Source organism: Microcaecilia unicolor, chromosome 1 (genome assembly GCF_901765095.1).
Source record: "Microcaecilia unicolor chromosome 1, aMicUni1.1, whole genome shotgun sequence".
In the NCBI taxonomy this organism is placed as follows: domain Eukaryota; kingdom Metazoa; phylum Chordata; class Amphibia; order Gymnophiona; family Siphonopidae; genus Microcaecilia; species Microcaecilia unicolor.
The window spans coordinates 463,751,580-463,770,364 of record NC_044031.1 but is presented as its reverse complement, the minus strand read 5'-3'; the positions used below and the strand labels follow the sequence as shown (position 1 = coordinate 463,770,364).

General features: G+C 42.4%; 1 protein-coding gene across 1 annotated transcript in view; it reads right to left on the bottom strand.

Annotated features, from left to right (window-relative positions):
* The window catches only part of NDUFV2 (NADH:ubiquinone oxidoreductase core subunit V2), an 81,336-nt gene that overhangs the window by 5,518 nt on the left and 57,033 nt on the right, over positions 1-18,785 (bottom strand). Inside the window, exons 6-7 of the mRNA XM_030213372.1 lie at positions 17,844-17,953; positions 3,426-3,502 (exon numbers count right to left, since the gene is read on the bottom strand). Coding sequence (XP_030069232.1) covers positions 3,426-3,502; positions 17,844-17,953 — 187 coding nt within the window. The remainder of the gene's footprint in view (positions 1-3,425; positions 3,503-17,843; positions 17,954-18,785) is intronic.

The following is an 18,785-nucleotide window of genomic DNA, read 5'->3' as shown; positions in this document are numbered from 1 at the left end:
GGTAGGGCTTTTTCTCTTTTCTTTCTACAGCTGTAAATACTTCAACTACAGTATAGTTGGGAAACCATTCACCAAAGCTGTTACTCCAGTTACAGATTCTGCCTCTGTGCAGACAGAAAATGTGATTCCAGGAGTGGGGCTAGTTCTATGTACAAGATGTCTCCAGCTAGAATTCCTCATGAAAGAGCAGAAAAGAATGGTAAGGTAGAGAAGATCTGAGAAAATGAGAAATACATCTAAGATATGCTTCATAAAGCATCAAAGCTTTCCAGCAGTGGGGAAGCAGCAGATGTAGTACAAATGGATTCAAATTACGAGATCCTGCAGAACGGATACCACGATTCCACCTGCCCTCGAACTGATAAACAGTCCTGGAAGTAGAGGAGGTGACAGCATCCCAGAAAAAGGAGGAATCAGAGCTCAAAATTCCCAAAGTTAGTGGTCACTGATCCAGCAAGAGGCAAAAGGTAGTGGTGGTTGGAAATTCTCATGGACTTTGATCATGACAACCTGGGTTTGATTCCCACTGCAGCTCCTTGTGACCCTGGGCAAGTCATTTAATCCTCCATTGCCCCAGGTACAAAAGGACTCTCTTCATGTTCAAGTGCACAGCGCTATGTATGTCTAGTAGCGCTATAGAAATGATTAGTAGTAGTAAAAGGAAATATAAGGAAGAAGGGATTATAAAGAAAAATACCTTTAAAAATATGAAGAGGAAAGGAAGAACTACTGCAGAGGAAGGCACTGCAAAAATGAGAAAAAAATACGCCCCGTGAAGAAAAGACTGACATGTCCTCTCAGCTCCGCAGAAAAACAAACTGTGGGACCCAAACTTGTGCATTAGACAAGGAGGCACCAGTGCATGCAGAGTAGGACTCAGCTAGAAAATTCTTCACCTCGCTATTCAGTGTCCACACTGGGCTCCGATGGATGACCACAATAGCCCGTTTGTCCTCAGAGAACCAAATTCATCCTAAGATAGCACGATGCATCCCATTCTGCAGCAGATAAATTTTTAGAAACAAAATGTTTACACTGTTCCAACTGAGACATATCTTTTAAAACTAAGTCCTTAAATGTCAATAAGGCTGCATCTAGAAGTCCAGGAAGAACTTAAAGACTGTCTCCCATACAACCGAGGACTCCAAAGAATCACTCTGGGGACTCCCAGAAAAATAATTTTAGCTGAAGAGAATGTATAAATTTCTACAAGTCCACAAGAAATTGAAAAGTATAACTCATCTATGAGGGGAAAAAAAGAAAAACCCTTTCCAATAATGCAATTTCAGGAGAAAATTAACAAAAGATAAAGTAATTAATTATAGCAGATAACTGTATTCTGGGACCATGTGCAAAGTCTCTAAGTCTGTCCTTCACAGTGGTCCCTAGTCCACTATCCACACCTGCCTCGGCCCTTCCTGGGAACTTGCTCTAACAGTGACAATTCTTCCCCAGGATAGTTTGCCTTTTTCCCAGTTCCTCCAGTTTCGGAAAATTTGTTCTTCCACTGATGATTAAGTCTGGCATCTAAACGTCTAGCACAACTGGTGGACAGGAGTTATCCCTTGCGGGTGGTGAAGAAGGCGCAAAAGAATGCTAAATTCTTTCACAAATTGCAGGACATGGTGAGACTGGTTGAAGATGTGTCAACGTCTTTTTAAGTTCACTTCTATGTCTCATAAAATTGCCAAAACTATTAAACATTGGTCAGTTCTGCAGGTGAATGATTGTTTTTCTTCTTCACATTGCTGTATGGCGTATTGATGCACTAAGCACTTACAGGATTATTTACACCATTCAGATGTGTGGACTGTTTCCTTTAATGAACGAAGCAGCCATGGACTGTGTGGCCACCGCTCTGTTTGTACTATCTGATGACTACTTCTGTGTTTGTGCACTCTATTTTGCGTCGTCAATATTGCCTTTGCTTTTGTACTGCATGTGCATCCTCTTATGTGGTTTATGTTTTTGTGCCCATGTCCTAAACTGCATGTGGGGCAGACCTCTAGACACTTAAACAAGAATCAGAGCACAAAAATCCTGTATTATTACAGGGAAATTGAAAGCATATCTAGTGCAGCACTGTGCAACATTTAAAAAACATTTTGGAGGATTTTTCCTGTTATTGATGGAATTGCCTCCAGTCTGGGACGTAGTGATTTGGAAAGGAAACTCAAGATAGTGAGAGCAGTTTTGGATTTACAGGATTCAGACGCTGAAACCTATGGGGTTAAACTCTGACTGAATGAACACCTTCTCTTGATGATGTTGCCATATTAAAGAACTTCCTGAGCGTCTGGCAGTCTTCTGCATATAAATGGCGGGGATTTGCGACTGTGGTTTGCCTGAAAACTTCTTTACTCCTGATACACAGCTTCAGCGAAACGAGGGGCCCCTTGTTGGGTTTTTCATCTGTTGCCAGCCCGATTGCATGCATGCGAGGACTTTTCAGTTAAGTTATATTTGCTGTATATTTTATGTTTACTTATGTTTCAGACCATTCCTTCAGGCACCATTGTGTTTTTTGTGCTCATGCTGGCTTTGAGTGACTGACATACTGTGACTGTTCACATTTTTGGGGTGTTTTTTTTTTTTTTTTTTTTTAATGCCTGTTGGCTTTTTTTCTTCACCTGTGCCACATTTTGTGTTAGTGACAGGGAATGGACCAGCGATGGTTTCTGCTGTACTTCCTTTTGTTGGGTCCAAAATTTATGCACATACTTTTCTGTATAAAGTTGGAAATATCTGGTTAGTACTGCTGCTTTTAAAATTTTTATTTGAATTGCTCCCCTCTCCCAATAAGAAATGCATGTGTAGGGTTACTGTTTGCAATTATATTTTGTCCCTTATTAAAGTAGTAAGCATTACTATAGTTCCTCTCAGTGAAACATAAGAACCATGTCGAAATTAAGGTTTTGGTTAACAGGTATTAGGTTTGTGCTTAATTTTTTTTTTATATTTATTACATTTGTGTCCTGCATTATCCCACCAATAGAACAATGGGAAGGTACAATGGGGTAGTTACAAGATAAGAAGTGGGGTTAACAGTTGTTGGGTAGACCGAGGATCTATTTTATAACACTGTGACAATCATCACACACCCATGAGGGGGAAAAAAAAATCTAAGCACAAGATATAGTGGTAAGATACTATTTGAATTGTGTTATCCTTTCCCCACTGGCAGTGAGATAAAAAGCTGCTAATGCAACCTGATACTGCTTCAACTCTAAAGGGGGGGGGAACCCCTCTTCATCTAGATGTTCAAATTTAAACATTTTCAAGCATTTCTAATTAAAAAAAAATCTCAAATTCCATAAATCTATATTTTATAATTAAAAGATTAGATGTGCTAAAGCTGCTTATCAATTCACTAAAAGGCAGGCAAACAATTTTTAATTTATGCACTTTATTACATTAAACGTTACCTTGGACCTGGTTTTGGATCCCCGCCAGCTTCTAGTTCATCAATTATATTTTCAATATCTTTTGGTGTCAAGTCTTCCTGTAATAGAAAATATTTTTACTAACAAATCAGATCTATAAAAACTTAAAGCAATTTTTAAATTCAAATGTTGCACCACCAACCTAAATTAATCTTTGATATTTATATTTTTAAAAAAGTGATTCATTTTGATCATAAAGATAGGCTGTGTGACATGTTTTTAAAGCTGAAAACAGAATCTAGCAACTTGAAACAACTGTAAGCTTTAACAAACTGATTTTGAACTAAGCGCTTGCAAAATAATCAGATGCTAAAAGGTTACACACCAATGTACACCATGCCCATTGGCACGCAACTCGAGGTCAGTTGTACTCTACCTAGATCATATGAGTCACATCAGTACTGAATCAGATTAAAAAACCTTTGTATGCTTAAGTTTTAGGTCTATAACCCCTTAACATTTTTCTAGTCTCAAAGTAGCATTGATTCATTTGGTAATTTGTCTATTATATTTGCTCTGTTAATATGAGATGGTAGGCATTTACCTAGCATCAAATTCCAGATAAACCTGGCAGTTTCCTGCAAAACCCTGAAAGCCCTTGACAGTCTGACCATAAAAACTATAACACCTTTTTTTTTCCTCAATTTAACTAGCTCAAGGAGACTTAAAGTAAACCTTAAAAGCAGAGATGGCCTATGGGGGATGTGATGTGATATATACAGAGGCAGAAATGATAAATAGTAGCAGTAGTATTGTGGGGCCTCTTGTGTAAGTCAGTAAGGGTTGTAAGGCAGCGCAGAAACCAGGGGCCATGTGTGAAAAACAGTCGCTCAGTGGTAGGGCTGGCACTGCTGAAATAGGTCAGAGATATAAGTACCAAAGAGTATTACAGAAATTAAATATATATAGTTTTAAAACATACAGAAGATAGATTAAATAAAGCCACAGCCTTCCTCCTACTAGTTAAGTCAAGCCTCATAAAGGCAAACATTTTTACTTACAATATCCCAACCAATCCCCATCTACTAAACTCTTGATAATTTAACTCAGGGCTTGACCAAGTTTCTTAGTATCTAAGGAGTCAACCTTGGAACTATTGAAATTTGTATAAATGTGCATATTCATAATGTGCTCAAGATGATGCAGAGCAAGTTATTTAATACAATAGCCATAGAAGAAGCAGCAGATAAGAGACAACTGCTCTCCCCATCGTCAACTCACCTGCAGCCTATCTAGCAATGGAGAGAAGATTTAGGCCGTGGTTGGTGGGTAAATGGGAGGGAAACCAAAGCTGCAGCTACTAAGGGTGGATGAGGGGTGCACCCATCCACCTATCCTCAGAAGCTACAGACTTTGCCTCTCTCCACTTCTCGCAAGCCCTCGGCAGAGCTGCAGTTTTAACCCCTCCCACTCACAGCATAAAGCCACTCATCATCACCTACCCAACCTCTTCTTCTCCCTCAGTCTCACTGTTTTTCTTCCTTCAAAGTCTACTCCATCTATTTGCTCCTCTGCCTCTCCGAGTAGCAGTCATTTATCGACCCCCTGATAAGTCCCTTTCTTACTAACTGATGCCTGGCTTTCCTTCTTTCTTGAACCCTCATTCTTGGGGATTTTAACATTCATGCTAATGCTCCCTTTGACTCTTATGCTTCGCAGTTTTTTGCTTTAATATCCTCTTTCAATCTTCAACTGTGCTCTACTGCTCCCACTCACCAGAATGGCCACTGTCTTGATCTTATCCTCTTCTCAAACTACTCACGCTCCAGTTTCTGTGCCTCAACTCTTCCCCTCTCTGACCATCATCTGATAACTTTCATACTTAAACACCCTCCTCCCCAGTCCAGTCTTAACCAATACATTTAGGAATCTTCAGGCTATTGACCCGTCTACACTACGCAGTCAAATGCTTTCTCCATGTCAAGAGAAAGCAGCAACATAGGCTCTGCGGTTGTACACGCATGATAGATAAGATGTATAGTTCAGCAGACATTATTAAAGGTAGGTCTCCCTGTTAAAACGCTCACTTGGTCCACGTGTATCAGGAAAGGCATGTACCACTGCAGGTATTTGGCCAAGATCTTTGTACAGATTTTATAGTCAGTATCTAAAAGCAAGATAGGCCAATAGCAACTGCACATAAGAGGATCCTTGCCCAGTTTCTGGAGAAGCATAACCAAGGCTAATCACCATGAATATGGAAGCTCCTCACAAAAAACCCTAAGGAGCAGAGAAGACAGATGCCCCACAAAGCATTTATAAAACTTTTAGAAAAGCCAACTGGCCCCAGCGCCTTCCTGTTGGAGAGATAGCCCCCAGAATCTCATCCATCTCAATAGGTCATGAGAGCATAAGCCTGTGCTGCCATTAAGTGGGGTAGAGTAATACGTAACACCACCAACGTATTGTGCTATATCAAACATAGCCAAGCAATCCGAGCTATAAAGGTCGGTATAGTATTGCAAGAAGATGTCTCAGATCGACAGTGTGGTAACAAAGGACTTCCCGTCCTCATTGCAAATAGTACAAATAGGATTTTGTCTGGCCTGCTTCATTAGTTTGTTGGCCAATAAGCAATTGGCCTTGTTACCATGCTCAAAATAGGTCTGCCGAACCTGCTGTAGTTGCTCAGACAGCTCCGCTAACTGCAAGCCCTTATGTTTTAAACATAAGAGGTGAAACTGATGTAACTTCGAAGCAGATATACTCCCCTGCTTCAATTGTTGCTCTAAAACAGCCATTTGAGATTGCAACTGATCCTCTTCAGCTTGTTGTATTTTTCACACATAGGCCTGCAGGGCAATTATTTTCCCGCTCATGACTGTCTCCAGCTCCTCACACAAAGAGGGGTCACAGAGAGGTCGTCGTTCAAGTGGATATATTCTAGGCGCTCCTGTTCCAATTGTGAGAAATGAATCGGATCAAACAAAACAGCATCATTAAGACACCAATATTGAGGTCCCCCTGGGATCAGGCCACATCACAAGGATGAAGCATACAGGGGCATGGTCTGACCATGTGAGAAAATGAATGGATCAAGACTGTGGACCACACAGAACAAAAGCATCTCTCAGCCAAAAGTTAGTGTGAATATGTATGGTGTACCTGGGAATAATATGTGTAATCTTTTTCTGTAAGATGTCTCCACAAATTGACCAATTTTCAGTGAGCAAGAAAAGGGCTTAAATATATCCTGATCCCAGGCAGCATGATACACTATACTAGCCATGCTATCCATGTGAGGGTAATAAACTGAAATCACTCCCCAGGATCAACATTCCTTCCACATGACTAAGAGCTTTCAAAAATTCCCCTTGTTCCTCACTGGGGGCATATATGTTAACCAGAGTGTAAATTGTGTCATCTAAAAGGATTATAAGGAGCAGATAACGGCCACCCTTATCCTGCACAACCTTCACCTTCCAGGGATAATCAGTAGCCAATACGATTAATACCCCTGCTGATTTTCTGTGATAATCTGAGGCATAATATGTTATAGCAAAGTGTTTGTGTATACAGAGCGTCTCATGGGAAGCAGTAGGCGAGTTTCCTGCACAAAGCAAACACCATCTGGGAGTGGTGCAGCTCCTTAAACAAGAGTTGACACTTAAATGGTGAATTAAGGCCCCTTGCATTTAGGATAAACAAAAAAAAAGTAAGACCTGCCATTTCAAGTCAAGAGAAACACCACCCAACCTGTTGTGACTAAAGAGGGAACCTCTTAAATAAGAGCAACCCAAGGGACCCATGATAAGCTGAACCCCCTGCCTCAAAGACCATCCTGTGCACCTGACCCCAACTCATCCCATTCCACTCCCTCTCCCCTGTCCACCCTCGAGCAAATAAGACAGCACCTCCACGTAGAGGAGATGATACCTGTGAGGAGTAGTCAAAGTTAAGCCCAGAACCTTCTTTAAACTTGAACCTGTAACTAGCACCCAGCCATACAATCAACACATGAGTGCTCTGCACACAAATAAATGAGTAAATGAATGCCAAATCAAACAAAGTACAGATGGTTATAATGTTCAGATGGCCTCAACTTCTGAGAGGGCTGTCTCAGACTGTTAGCGCCACAGTCATCCCTTTCCTTTCATAACCTGCTGCCATTTTGGACAATCCCGCAGCTCCATGGAAGCCTTGCAAGGTCAACAGAAATTCCAAGCTTGTTTCTAGAAAGTGTTCCCGCGCCTCCACCAGAGCACAGATTGATGTAGATTTTCCATCTTTGTAAAAAGATAGGGCAAAGGGGTAGTGCCACTTATATTGGATGCCCAGAGCCCGCAACTGAACAGTCACTGGTTTTAGTTCCTACCTTCGCTGGAGCACAGCAGTTGTCTAATCTTGGTATACTGAAAGAGTGGGAATCCCAAGTGAAACGCTCCAGCGCTCGCATCTTAGTAAGTGCCTATTCCTTAAGCTTATAGCTGTTGAAACATGCCCCTATGTTGGTTATTTTTTTGGGTACCCCAGAGCCCAGTGGACTCACTCCAATATTACAGTGCTAGGATGCATCTGTGATTGGCCCTCAGATAGCAAGGCAGTCACCAGCCACTGAATGACATGCTCACAATCCACGTAGGCCGGCACCTCCTGGAAACGAAGATTCCGACAGCGACCCCAATTCTTGAGGTCTTCGACTTTATCTGCCAGCATCTGCGCCTTGTCCCAGGTTTCCTTAAGTTGTTTGTCCAGTAAGCCTACGGCATCCTGATGGTCATCTGGGCGCATCTTCACCTCTTCTACCCTATGTCCAAGCACACTGATTTCACTGGGAAGATCCGCCCCCTTGCAAGGTAAGCTCCTCACATACAGCTTTCAAGTCTGCTTTGATCTCATAGAATCAGGTTCGAAGTTCAGTGAGGGGGTCCACTGCGGAGTCTTTTACTGTAAAAAGGTCCGGAGATGGCAATGGGGACAACGTGACCGCCTGCTGAGGAACGTCAGGGCTGGTTGCCATATTGTAGCTTGCCATGTGGTCTGCCGCCATTCCTTTTATGTATGCGAATGTGTGCAAATTCACCCGAGTGCCACTACTCATTAAAAAAAAGTCACTGCTTTGCAAGGAGAGAAGAGGACGCTAAATAAAGTGCTGGAAATTACTAATTTGCTATTGGGGTATCTAGAGCTAACAACATACTGTCATTCCTGGTAGTGACGTCACTTCCCCTCCATGGTCAGATTTTTATGTAACTGAAATCGCTCATTACTATGTTGCCAAACGTGTTATTTTTCTTACCTTCTAGTATTTCATTACCCGTCTGTTTTGTCTGTCTAAGGGAATGATAGTATATCCTCCACCACTATTCTTTTTCCCTTCTTACATGGAATATCTACCCATAATTCCACAATGCATTCTTTTCCCAGTAGAGTTTTTATTCTGATTGACCTAACACCCTCTTTAATGTATAGCAACACTCCTCCACCAATCTGTCCACCCCTAGAATGGAGATATAATTCGTACCCTGTTAACACAGTACCAGGTCTCTGACATGCCTATTTTAGCTACCTATTCATTCAGTGCTATATATTCTCACTCTGTCTCTTCCATTTTATTTTTTTTCTAATAGTTTTCACATTTTTCATATGAGGAGCTGGATTAGACAGGATACCAGTTGAAAGGTCATCCCTGTCAGGAGACAGTCATATGCTGGTGACTGAGGTTATACAAAATCTTACAGAGTGCCGAAAGAGGAGACAGAAGTAAAAGAATGCTGTTCTTGATTTTCAGTCAAAGAGAAACAATTAATGAATCCTATTAGTTCAGCACAAAGAGAACCACACACAGTTTTCAAATTGTAGATTGGACTCTTAATCTTGAAAAACCGTATGTATGAACAAAAAAACTCGTCCATGGGCTCATTTATAAGAATCAGGATATACCCAGACTGTACATTCCCTGAGCCAAAGGAGGAATGCGCCTCACCAAAATAGACTATACCTATTGATCCACTATCATAGAGGCTCCAGGCTTACTTAACAGCATCATCAGATCCAAATATGCAAAACATAATGAAGCACTAAAATAAATGTCTACTCAGTACACCTAAGGAAGGAAGGAAGCAATAGAACTTGCAAGACAAGAAAGAAATTCTTCAAAGATGTTGTAGAGAAGTCCCACCTCCAGTCAGGTAGCCCCTGTGCTACCTTGGAGGAGGGAGGTCTCCTAGAAGGAGAGCATCACCCTGGTGAAGTAGGAAGTACTCCTGTAGCCAGGACCTGCCCACCAGGGGATGTATTATCCTTTCGCACCGAGGATATATCTCCAAATGTTGCCCGGGAGGGAAAGGTTAGGACAGCTGTTGTACTTGGTGATTCGATCATTAGGCATATAGATAGCTGGGTGGCTGGTGGACGTGAGGATCGCCTGGTGACTTGCCTGCCTGGTGCGAAGGTGGCAGACCTCACGCGTCACCTAGATAGGATTTTATATAGTGCTGGGGAGGAGACGGCTGTCTTGGTACATGTGGGTACTAATGACATAGGAAAATGTGGGAGAGAGGTTCTGGAAGCAAAATTTAGGCTCTTAGGTAGAAAGCTGAAATCCAGATCCTCCAGGGTAGCATTTTCTGAAATGCTACCTGTGCCACGCGCAGGGCCCAAGAGACAGGCAGAGCTCCAGAGTCTCAATGCGTGGATGAGACAATGGTGCAGGGAGGAGGGCTTTAGATTTGTTAGGAACTGGGCAACATTCTGGGGAAGGGGGAGCCTATTCCGAAAGGATGGGCTCCATCTTAACCAGAGTGGGACCAGGCTGCTGGCATCGGCGTTTAAGAAGGAGATAGAGCAGCTTTTAAACTAGAAATGGGGGGAAGGCCGACAGTCGCTCAAAAGAGCATGGTTCGGGATAAGGTATCTTTCAAAGATATCACCATAACAGGGAAGATAGAGTATCCTGATAGTGAGGTTGCAAAAGAGATTGTAGTAGATCGGGTATCTTTAAATAACAATAAAAATCAGACAAAAGATTGCCAATTAATACTGTCAAGTACTAAGCATGATGTACTTAGGAACAACAAACATAGTTTGAAATGTCTATATGCGAATGCCAGGAGCCTAAGAAATAAGATGGGGGAGTTGGAATATATTGCACTAAATGAAAAATTAGATATAATAGGCATCTCTGAGACCTGGTGGAAGGAGGATAACCAGTGGGACACTGTCATACCGGGGTACAAATTATATCGTAGTGATAGGGTGAATCGGATTGGTGGAGGGGTAGCATTGTATATTAACGAGAGCCTTGAATCAAATAGATTGAAAATTCTGCAGGAAACAAAACACTCCTTGGAATCACTGTGGATTGAAATTCCATGTGCAAAGGGGAAAAGGATAGCGATAGGAGTGTACTACCGTCCGCCTGGCCAGGACGAACAGACGGATGCGGAAATGTTAAAGGAAATCAGGGACGCAAACAAACTGGGCAACACAATAATAATGGGGGATTTCAATTACCCGCATATAGACTGGGTTAATGTAACATCTGTACACGCAAGGGACATAGGATTTCTTGATGAAATCAAGGACAGCTTCATGGAACAGCTAGTTCAGGAGCCGACAAGAGAAGGAAAAATACTAGACTTAGTCCTTAGTGGTGCTCATGATCTAGTGCAGGGGGTAACGATACGAGGGCCGCTTGATAACAGTGATCATAATATGATCGGTTTTGATATTGGCATTGAAGGAAGTGAAACTAGGAAATCAAGTACGCTAGCGTTTAACTATAGAAAAGGTGATTACGACAAAATGAGAAAAATGGTGAAAAAAAGACTGAAAGGAGCAGCTCGCAGAGTAAAAAACTTGCATCAGGCGTGGATGCTGTTTAAAAACACCATCCTGGAGGTTCAGGACAAATATATTCCACGTATTAGAAAAAAGGGAAAAAAGACTAAACGTCAGCCGGCGTGGCTAAACAGTAAGATAAAGGAAATCATTAGAGCCAAAAAACAATCCTTCAGAAAGTGGAGAAGAGAACCAACTGAAAGTAACAGGATAGATCATAAGGAATGCCAAGCCAAATGCAAAGCGGAGATAAGGAGGGCAAAAAAGGACTTTGAGAAGAAATTAGCGTTGGAAGCAAAAATACATAGTAAAAATTTTTTTAGATACATTAAAAGCAGGAAACCGGCCAAAGAGTCGGTTGGGCCGCTGGACGAAAATGGTGTTAAAGGGGCGATCAAGGAGGACAAAGCCGTAGCGGAGAAATTAAATGAATTCTTTGCTTCGGTCTTCACCGAGGAGGATTTGGGGGGGACACCGGTGCCGGAAAGAATATTTGAAGCGGGGGAGTCGGAGAAACTAAACAAATTCTCTGTAACCTTGGAGGATGTAATGGGTCAGTTCAGCAAGCTGAAGAGTAGTAAATCACCGGGACCTGATGGTATTCATCCCAGAGTATTAATAGAACTAAAAAATGAACTTGCGGAGCTACTGTTAGAAATATGCAATCTGTCCCTAAAATCGAGTGTAGTACCGGAAGACTGGAGGGTAGCCAATGTTACTCCGATTTTTAAGAAGGGTTCCAGAGGAGATCCGGGAAATTATAGACCGGTGAGTCTGACGTCGGTGCCGGGCAAGATGGTGGAGGCTATTATTAAGAATAAAATTGCAGAGCATATACAAAAACATGGACTGATGAGACAAAGTCAGCACTGATTTAGTGAAGGGAAGTCTTGCCTCACCAATCTAATGCATTTTTTTGAGGGGGTAAGCAAACATGTGGACAATGGGGAGCCGGTTGATATTGTATATCTGGATTTTCAGAAGGCGTTTGACAAAGTGCCGCACGAAAGACTCCTGAAGAAATTGCAGAGTCATGGAATCGGAGGTAGGGTATTATTATGGATTAAGAACTGGTTGAAAGATAGGAAGCAGAGAGTAGGATTGCGTGGCCAGTATTCTCAGTGGAGGAGGGTAGTTAGTGGGGTCCCGCAGGGGTCTGTGCTGGGTCCGTTGCTTTTTAATGTATTTATAAATGACCTAGAGATGGGAATAACTAGTGAGGTAATTAAATTCGCCGATGACACAAAATTATTCAGGGTCGTCAAGTCGCAGGAGGAATGTGAACAATTACAGGAGGACCTTGCGAGACTGGGAGAATGGGCGTGCAAGTGGCAGATGAAGTTCAATGTTGACAAGTGCAAAGTGATGCATGTGGGTAAGAGGAACCCGAATTATAGCTACGTCTTGCAAGGTTCCGCGTTAGGAGTTACGGATCAAGAAAGGGATCTGGGTGTCGTCGTCGATGATACGCTGAAACCTTCTGCTCAGTGTGCTGCTGCGGCTAGGAAAGCGAATAGAATGTTGGGTGTTATTAGGAAGGGTATGGAGTCCAGGTGTGCGGATGTTATAATGCCGTTGTATCGCTCCATGGTGCGACCGCACCTGGAGTATTGTGTTCAGTACTGGTCTCCGTATCTCAAAAAAGATATAGTAGAATTGGAAAAGGTACAGCGAAGGGCGACGAAAATGATAGTGGGGATGGGACGACTTTCCTATGAAGAGAGGCTGAGAAGGCTAGGGCTTTTCAGCTTGGAGAAGAGACGGCTGAGGGGAGATATGATAGAAGTGTATAAAATGATGAGTGGAATGGATCGGGTGGATGTGAAGCGACTGTTCACGCTATCCAAAAATACTAGGACTAGAGGGCATGAGTTGAAGCTACAGTGTGGTAAATTTAAAACGAATCGGAGAAAATTTTTCACCCAACGTGTAATTAGACTCTGGAATTCGTTGCCGGAGAACGTGGTACGGGCGGTTAGCTTGACGGAGTTTAAAAAGGGGTTAGATAGATTCCTAAAGGACAAGTCCATAGACCGCTATTAAATGGACTTGGAAAAATTCCGCATTTTTAGGTATAACTTGTCTGGAATGTTTTTACGTTTGGGGAGCGTGCCAGGTGCCCTTGACCTGGATTGGCCACTGTCGGTGACAGGATGCTGGGCTAGATGGACCTTTGGTCTTTCCCAGTATGGCACTACTTATGTACTTATGTACTTATGAACTAGATCAGCAAATGAAATCGCAAATGCTTAAGTACAGTGGGAACTACAAAAATGCTACTCCAAGAACCATTCGTTGATCAAAACTGGACATGAATGTATAAGGAGAGATGAACTGAAACCAGACTATGAGCGACAGATAGCTGCAGCCCAGCCAAGGACAGCAGATTATAGAAGAGAAAGATCACAGCAAGTATAGAAAAAAACTGGCATAACATATCTTTAGGAAAGAGAACAGAGTTAATTAGGAAAGTATTATTACAAAAATATGTCTAAGTATCAGGTATCCCTGTTTCAGTATGTAGAACAGAAATGGGCAAAGAGTACAGAAAAAGAATATACTAAAACTGACTTCTTAGAAGGAGAGAAGGGAGGAGTGTCTTTAAGGGAAAGTATTCAGCTGAAAAAAGTGCATTTTTAAGATTTTACAAAGAACGTATATGCATCTACGATGAGCGACTAAAATCAAGGTTGCAGCATCCAATTACTACCCAGGTGTGATAGCTTGGAAGGAACATACATATATTGCTTCTGGCAATTCCCAATGATTAAAGAATTATTGGGATGATTTGGGGTACTAGCAGTGTACACCCATCTGTGAAGGCTGGCATCCATAACTACTGTCCAATGCAACGTTGAGGAAGACAGTCCTCCTGAAGATGGGAAGATTGAATCCACCATATATTGCTGGCTCTCAATTGGCAGGTGCACTGAAAGCAACTAATCATAGCTGTGAGAGACTGAAATCTAACAGTACAGCCATGTTGCTTGCAACAGCCTCATGTGGGTTCTGGCCCACAGAACTACTTCCAGAGTAGCTGCCATCAATCCAAGCACTTGCAGGCACGGAATCTGCAGAAGCACCTTGACTTGACACTGGATCTTCTGGATGCAAAGTTCTGGGAGAAAACCGTCTGCTAGTATGTTGAACTGGACTCCTAGATACAGAGACAGAGTTTGATCTTGTTGAAATTGAGCACCCAATCAGTCTGCAACAATTCAACAACTCTGAAAGACTCTCCTAACAAGCCCCACAATGGGAGCAACATTTTGCATATTCTACTGATGCTTCTGTTTATGCCACCATGAGGTTGATTCCCCCTCCCTTCAAGGACAGAATCTCCTTCCCAAGAACCGACAGAGGATGCAAAAGGACAATACAGAGAGCATGGAGACTGAATATGCACAATAACCCCCATGACTCTCTGGATAAAGCAGCAGGGAAAGAAAACACATACAGCTTACCAGATCAGATCTCCACTATCTGAAAGCAAAGCTCAAACTAGGAACTGTCTCAGAGTAATGCTTCTGCTGTAATGGATACACAACCTCTCTTCCTTAAAACATGTACTACATATTGCACTTGTCTGTCTTTTCTTTCTTTCTTCTTTCCCTCAGCGAGAGAAAGGAGGGAGGAAGGACCCATATTCCTCTGGGCAACCTCAACTCATTATGGAAGCAGACTAGCTATCCCCTCGTTCAACTGTACCCAGAATACTGAACAGGAACAAGCCTCAGCCATCAAGCCCAGAGCTGCACACCACCTGCTGAAGATAAATACTGAACTGCTACAGCAGCACTGTGTCCTTATATAGCAGAGCTCACAATTCCGTGGTCTCTATTTCTACCTGTTAGTCGATGGATACAACCCACAGGTTTCTGGTCTACTCTGATGCTGACAATAAAGAGGAGTAGTGGCCTAGTGGTTAGGGTGGTGGACTTTGGTCCTGGGGAACTGAGTTTGATTCCCACTTCAGGCACAGGCAGCTCCTTGTGACTCTGGGCAAGTCACTTAAGCCGCATTGAGCCTGCCATGAGTGGGAAAGCGCGGGATACAAATGTAACAACAACAAAAAAAAAGAAGAAGTAGTTTTCAAATTCTGACTGTTGGAATGCATACTATTTGGCGGTTCTAAATTACACCAAGTAGAAGAGAAAATGATTTTGTTTGAGTGTGTTGGAAACAATGAGTACATTTAGCATTTCTACTAATATGTGTTTATCTTCAGCTCTCTCTTATTTTAGTAATAACTCCATTAAGGTTTTGTCTCACATACCTCAGAGGGCTTCAAGATTTTACTACGTATACACTATAACCAGGACTGCGCTAGAAAGTCCAAAACACACACTCAAATTCAGGCAAGTGCACAAGCACGAGTTTCATTTCCCAGCTTATGCCCCAGGTTCAGCACCTTCAAAAGAAGCATCCTAAGGGAAAATTAGGTTCTTACCTTGGTAATTTTCTTTCCTTTAGTCATAGCAGATGAAGCCATTACGTATGGGTTATGTCCATCAACCAGCAGGGGAGATAGCGAGCACTCAAACTTTCATAGTGCCCTCTTGGCCAGCTAGCTCCACTGCCTCTTCAGTATTTGAAGCTTCCAAAGCAGTATGGCAAACCGCAATGGGAATCACAAGAGCTTTCCTCACAGCGAACGATGGCCCATCACAAGGGCATGAACTCAAAGGAGGGAATGCACATCCTCCTGGAGGGAATAAACTCATCCTCCCAACACACTGGAGGGAATGAACTCATCCTCCTATTTATAGAACTGGAGGGGAACACACGCGCCTCCTGGAGAGAATCAACACATCCTCCAAAAAAAAAACATGCTGGAGGGAGTGAACACATCCTCCTAAATTTAAACTGAACATGAATCCTGAAGATTGTTTTCCAACTTTCTCCCAAGGAAGGAACTTCAGGAAATTAGAACAGAACCTGAAAAACAGATTCACAGCATACAGACAATCATACAGGGAGGGCTCATGGCTTCATCTGCTATGACTAAAGGAAAGAAAATTACCAAGGTAAGAACCTAATTTTCCCTTCCTTGTCATCAAGCAGATGAAGCCATTACGTATGGGATGTAACAAAGCAATCCCTAGATAGGGTGGGAACAAGCCACACCACGCGCTAGCACTTGTGCACCAAAACACGCATCCCTCCTGGCAGCCACATCCACCCTGTAATGTCGGGCAAAGGAGAGCTTAGAAGCCCATGTTGCTGCACTGCATATCGCTTGAAGAGAGAGTGCTCCAGTTTCAGCCCAAGAGGAAGAAATCGCTCTAGTAGAATGTGAGGAAAGCAGAGGTATTGAAGACTCCGGAGGCTCAGATGAGTGGGAAAGGGCGAACCTATATGCCTGCATCCACTATTGGTGGGTAAGGACAGGGAAAGCAAGGCAATATGTCCACATCCACAGAGGTATGGGTAAGGCAGGGAAAGGGCTAACCTATGTGCCTTTAAAGTGAAGCTGCTATAGCCTCCAACACCCCGGTTAACAACTGGCAAGCCAGGAACCACCTCCTGGCAGATTTTTCTGGAGCTCGAACAAGCTGCAGCCACCCTGCTAAGGGAGATAGAGAATACTGAAGAGGCAGTGGAGCTAGCTGGTCAAGAGGGCACTGTGAAAGTTTGAGTGCTCTCTATCTCCCCTGCTGGTTGATGGACATAACCCATACGTAATGGCTTCATCTGCTTGATGACAAGGAAACATATATTCAGGTACAGGCAGAACACATATCAGACTTCCCACGTTATACAATGCTACACCCTTGAATTAGAGATCCTATCTGCTTCTTTCACGCTACATCACTTCCTGCTAATGATGGCTCCCATCACCACGGTCTTGTCTGACCAGCCCTTGCTCCTCAGCAACAGTCTTCCTAAGGACATCTTTCCAGTATGCCCCAGGCAGTATGCACTGCCATTCTAAGCATATTGTGGAGCTGTGGGTCCTGCAAGGCTTCCTTCATATCCCCTTGCCTCCTAGTATATCCAGTTATGTATGGTCCTGACTGATCAACCCTAGCTCCAACAGCTGCATGATCTCCCTGGTAGCACTCTGGATTTCTAGTAGTCTGCCCTGTTCCATCTTTTTCCAAGAATTTTGTTCTTGTTGCAAATTCTAACTACCCACTCCTGCATTCAATTATGTCATTGATCATGATCTGTGCCCCACTCTCCTAGAACACCGAGAAGCTTGCTGTGTATCTTAGTAATGAAGAAAGCAAAAAAGTATGGTTTCGCTCAACATACAGTGCAATGTGTAGCTCCAGACAGCTACCTTTCTCCTTCTGACCTGACAAGAGTTCTCAAAAAGAGAAGCCAAAATATGTCAATAAGGTCCTTTTATTAAGGCGCGCTAATAAATTGAGCATGTGCTGATGATTAGCACGTACCAAATACCATGCAGCCCATTATATCCCTATGAGTTGTATGGGATTTAGGGCACATTAGCATTTCTTAGTAAAAAGACACAATATTTCCTAGATTATATTCTCCATTGTTTCCCTCCGTTAATCTCCTTGAGCATTCTTTATGGAAACATTGACAAAACAAACATTTTTTAAAAAGCAGAAATTCTAAATAAGGGCTGATGTGAAAAAAAATACTCACATAATAGTTATCATTGATTTGCACCATTGGTGCATTCACACAGGCACCAAGACATTCCACCTCTGTCAACGTAAACAGTTTGTCAGCAGTAGTTTCTCCAACTTGTATACCTAAGAATAGTGAATATTAGGTAAATTAACAAAGTAATTAATAGAGCATTAATCTTCTTAAAGGTAGATAAATTCTAGTAAATAAAATTGAGAGCAAATTATTAAATGTTTTTACAAAAGTTGGCTATGTGCCTCTTCGCCTAATCACTACTATCCAAGATATAAGAACATAAGAATAGCCATACTAGGTCAGACCAATGGTCCATCTAGTCCAGTATCCTGCTTCCAACAGTGGCCAATCCAGGTCACAAATACCTGGTAGAAACCCAAATAGCAGCAACATTCCATGCTGCCAATCCCAGGGCAAGCAGTGGCTTCCTCGTGTTTACCTCATATGACCATTCCAGATTTTGTTGCAAGAGAAGTGGTGCCACAGCACTTAGAGGCAGCAACAGGGAATAAGATAGAGAAAAGAGCTACAGAAAAGCAAGATAGCATGATAAATGAGGGACAGGAACAGAAGTCAACTGAAAATGAAAACCCGCTGTGATCTACTAATTTAGATAAGTGGTAAATAGTATAATAAACATAATTCAAACAATCCTCACACTTACCACAATTACAGCCTTATTGACTGATGTAAGCCACATTGAGCCTGCCCATGGGTGGGAAAATGTGGGATATAAATGCTAAAAATAAATAAAATAAATAAAGCATAAGGAGGAAAAATCCTCAGTAGACCTAGACCTGCTTACATAGCAACGGTCTATAAAGATACTGTTACTTGATCATTGGCATAAAAAAACCTCCTTAGCTCAATGTACCTCATTTACAGTATTTAAATACAAAATTAAAAAAAGAAAAAAAGCTTGGAAGCTTGAACCACCACACT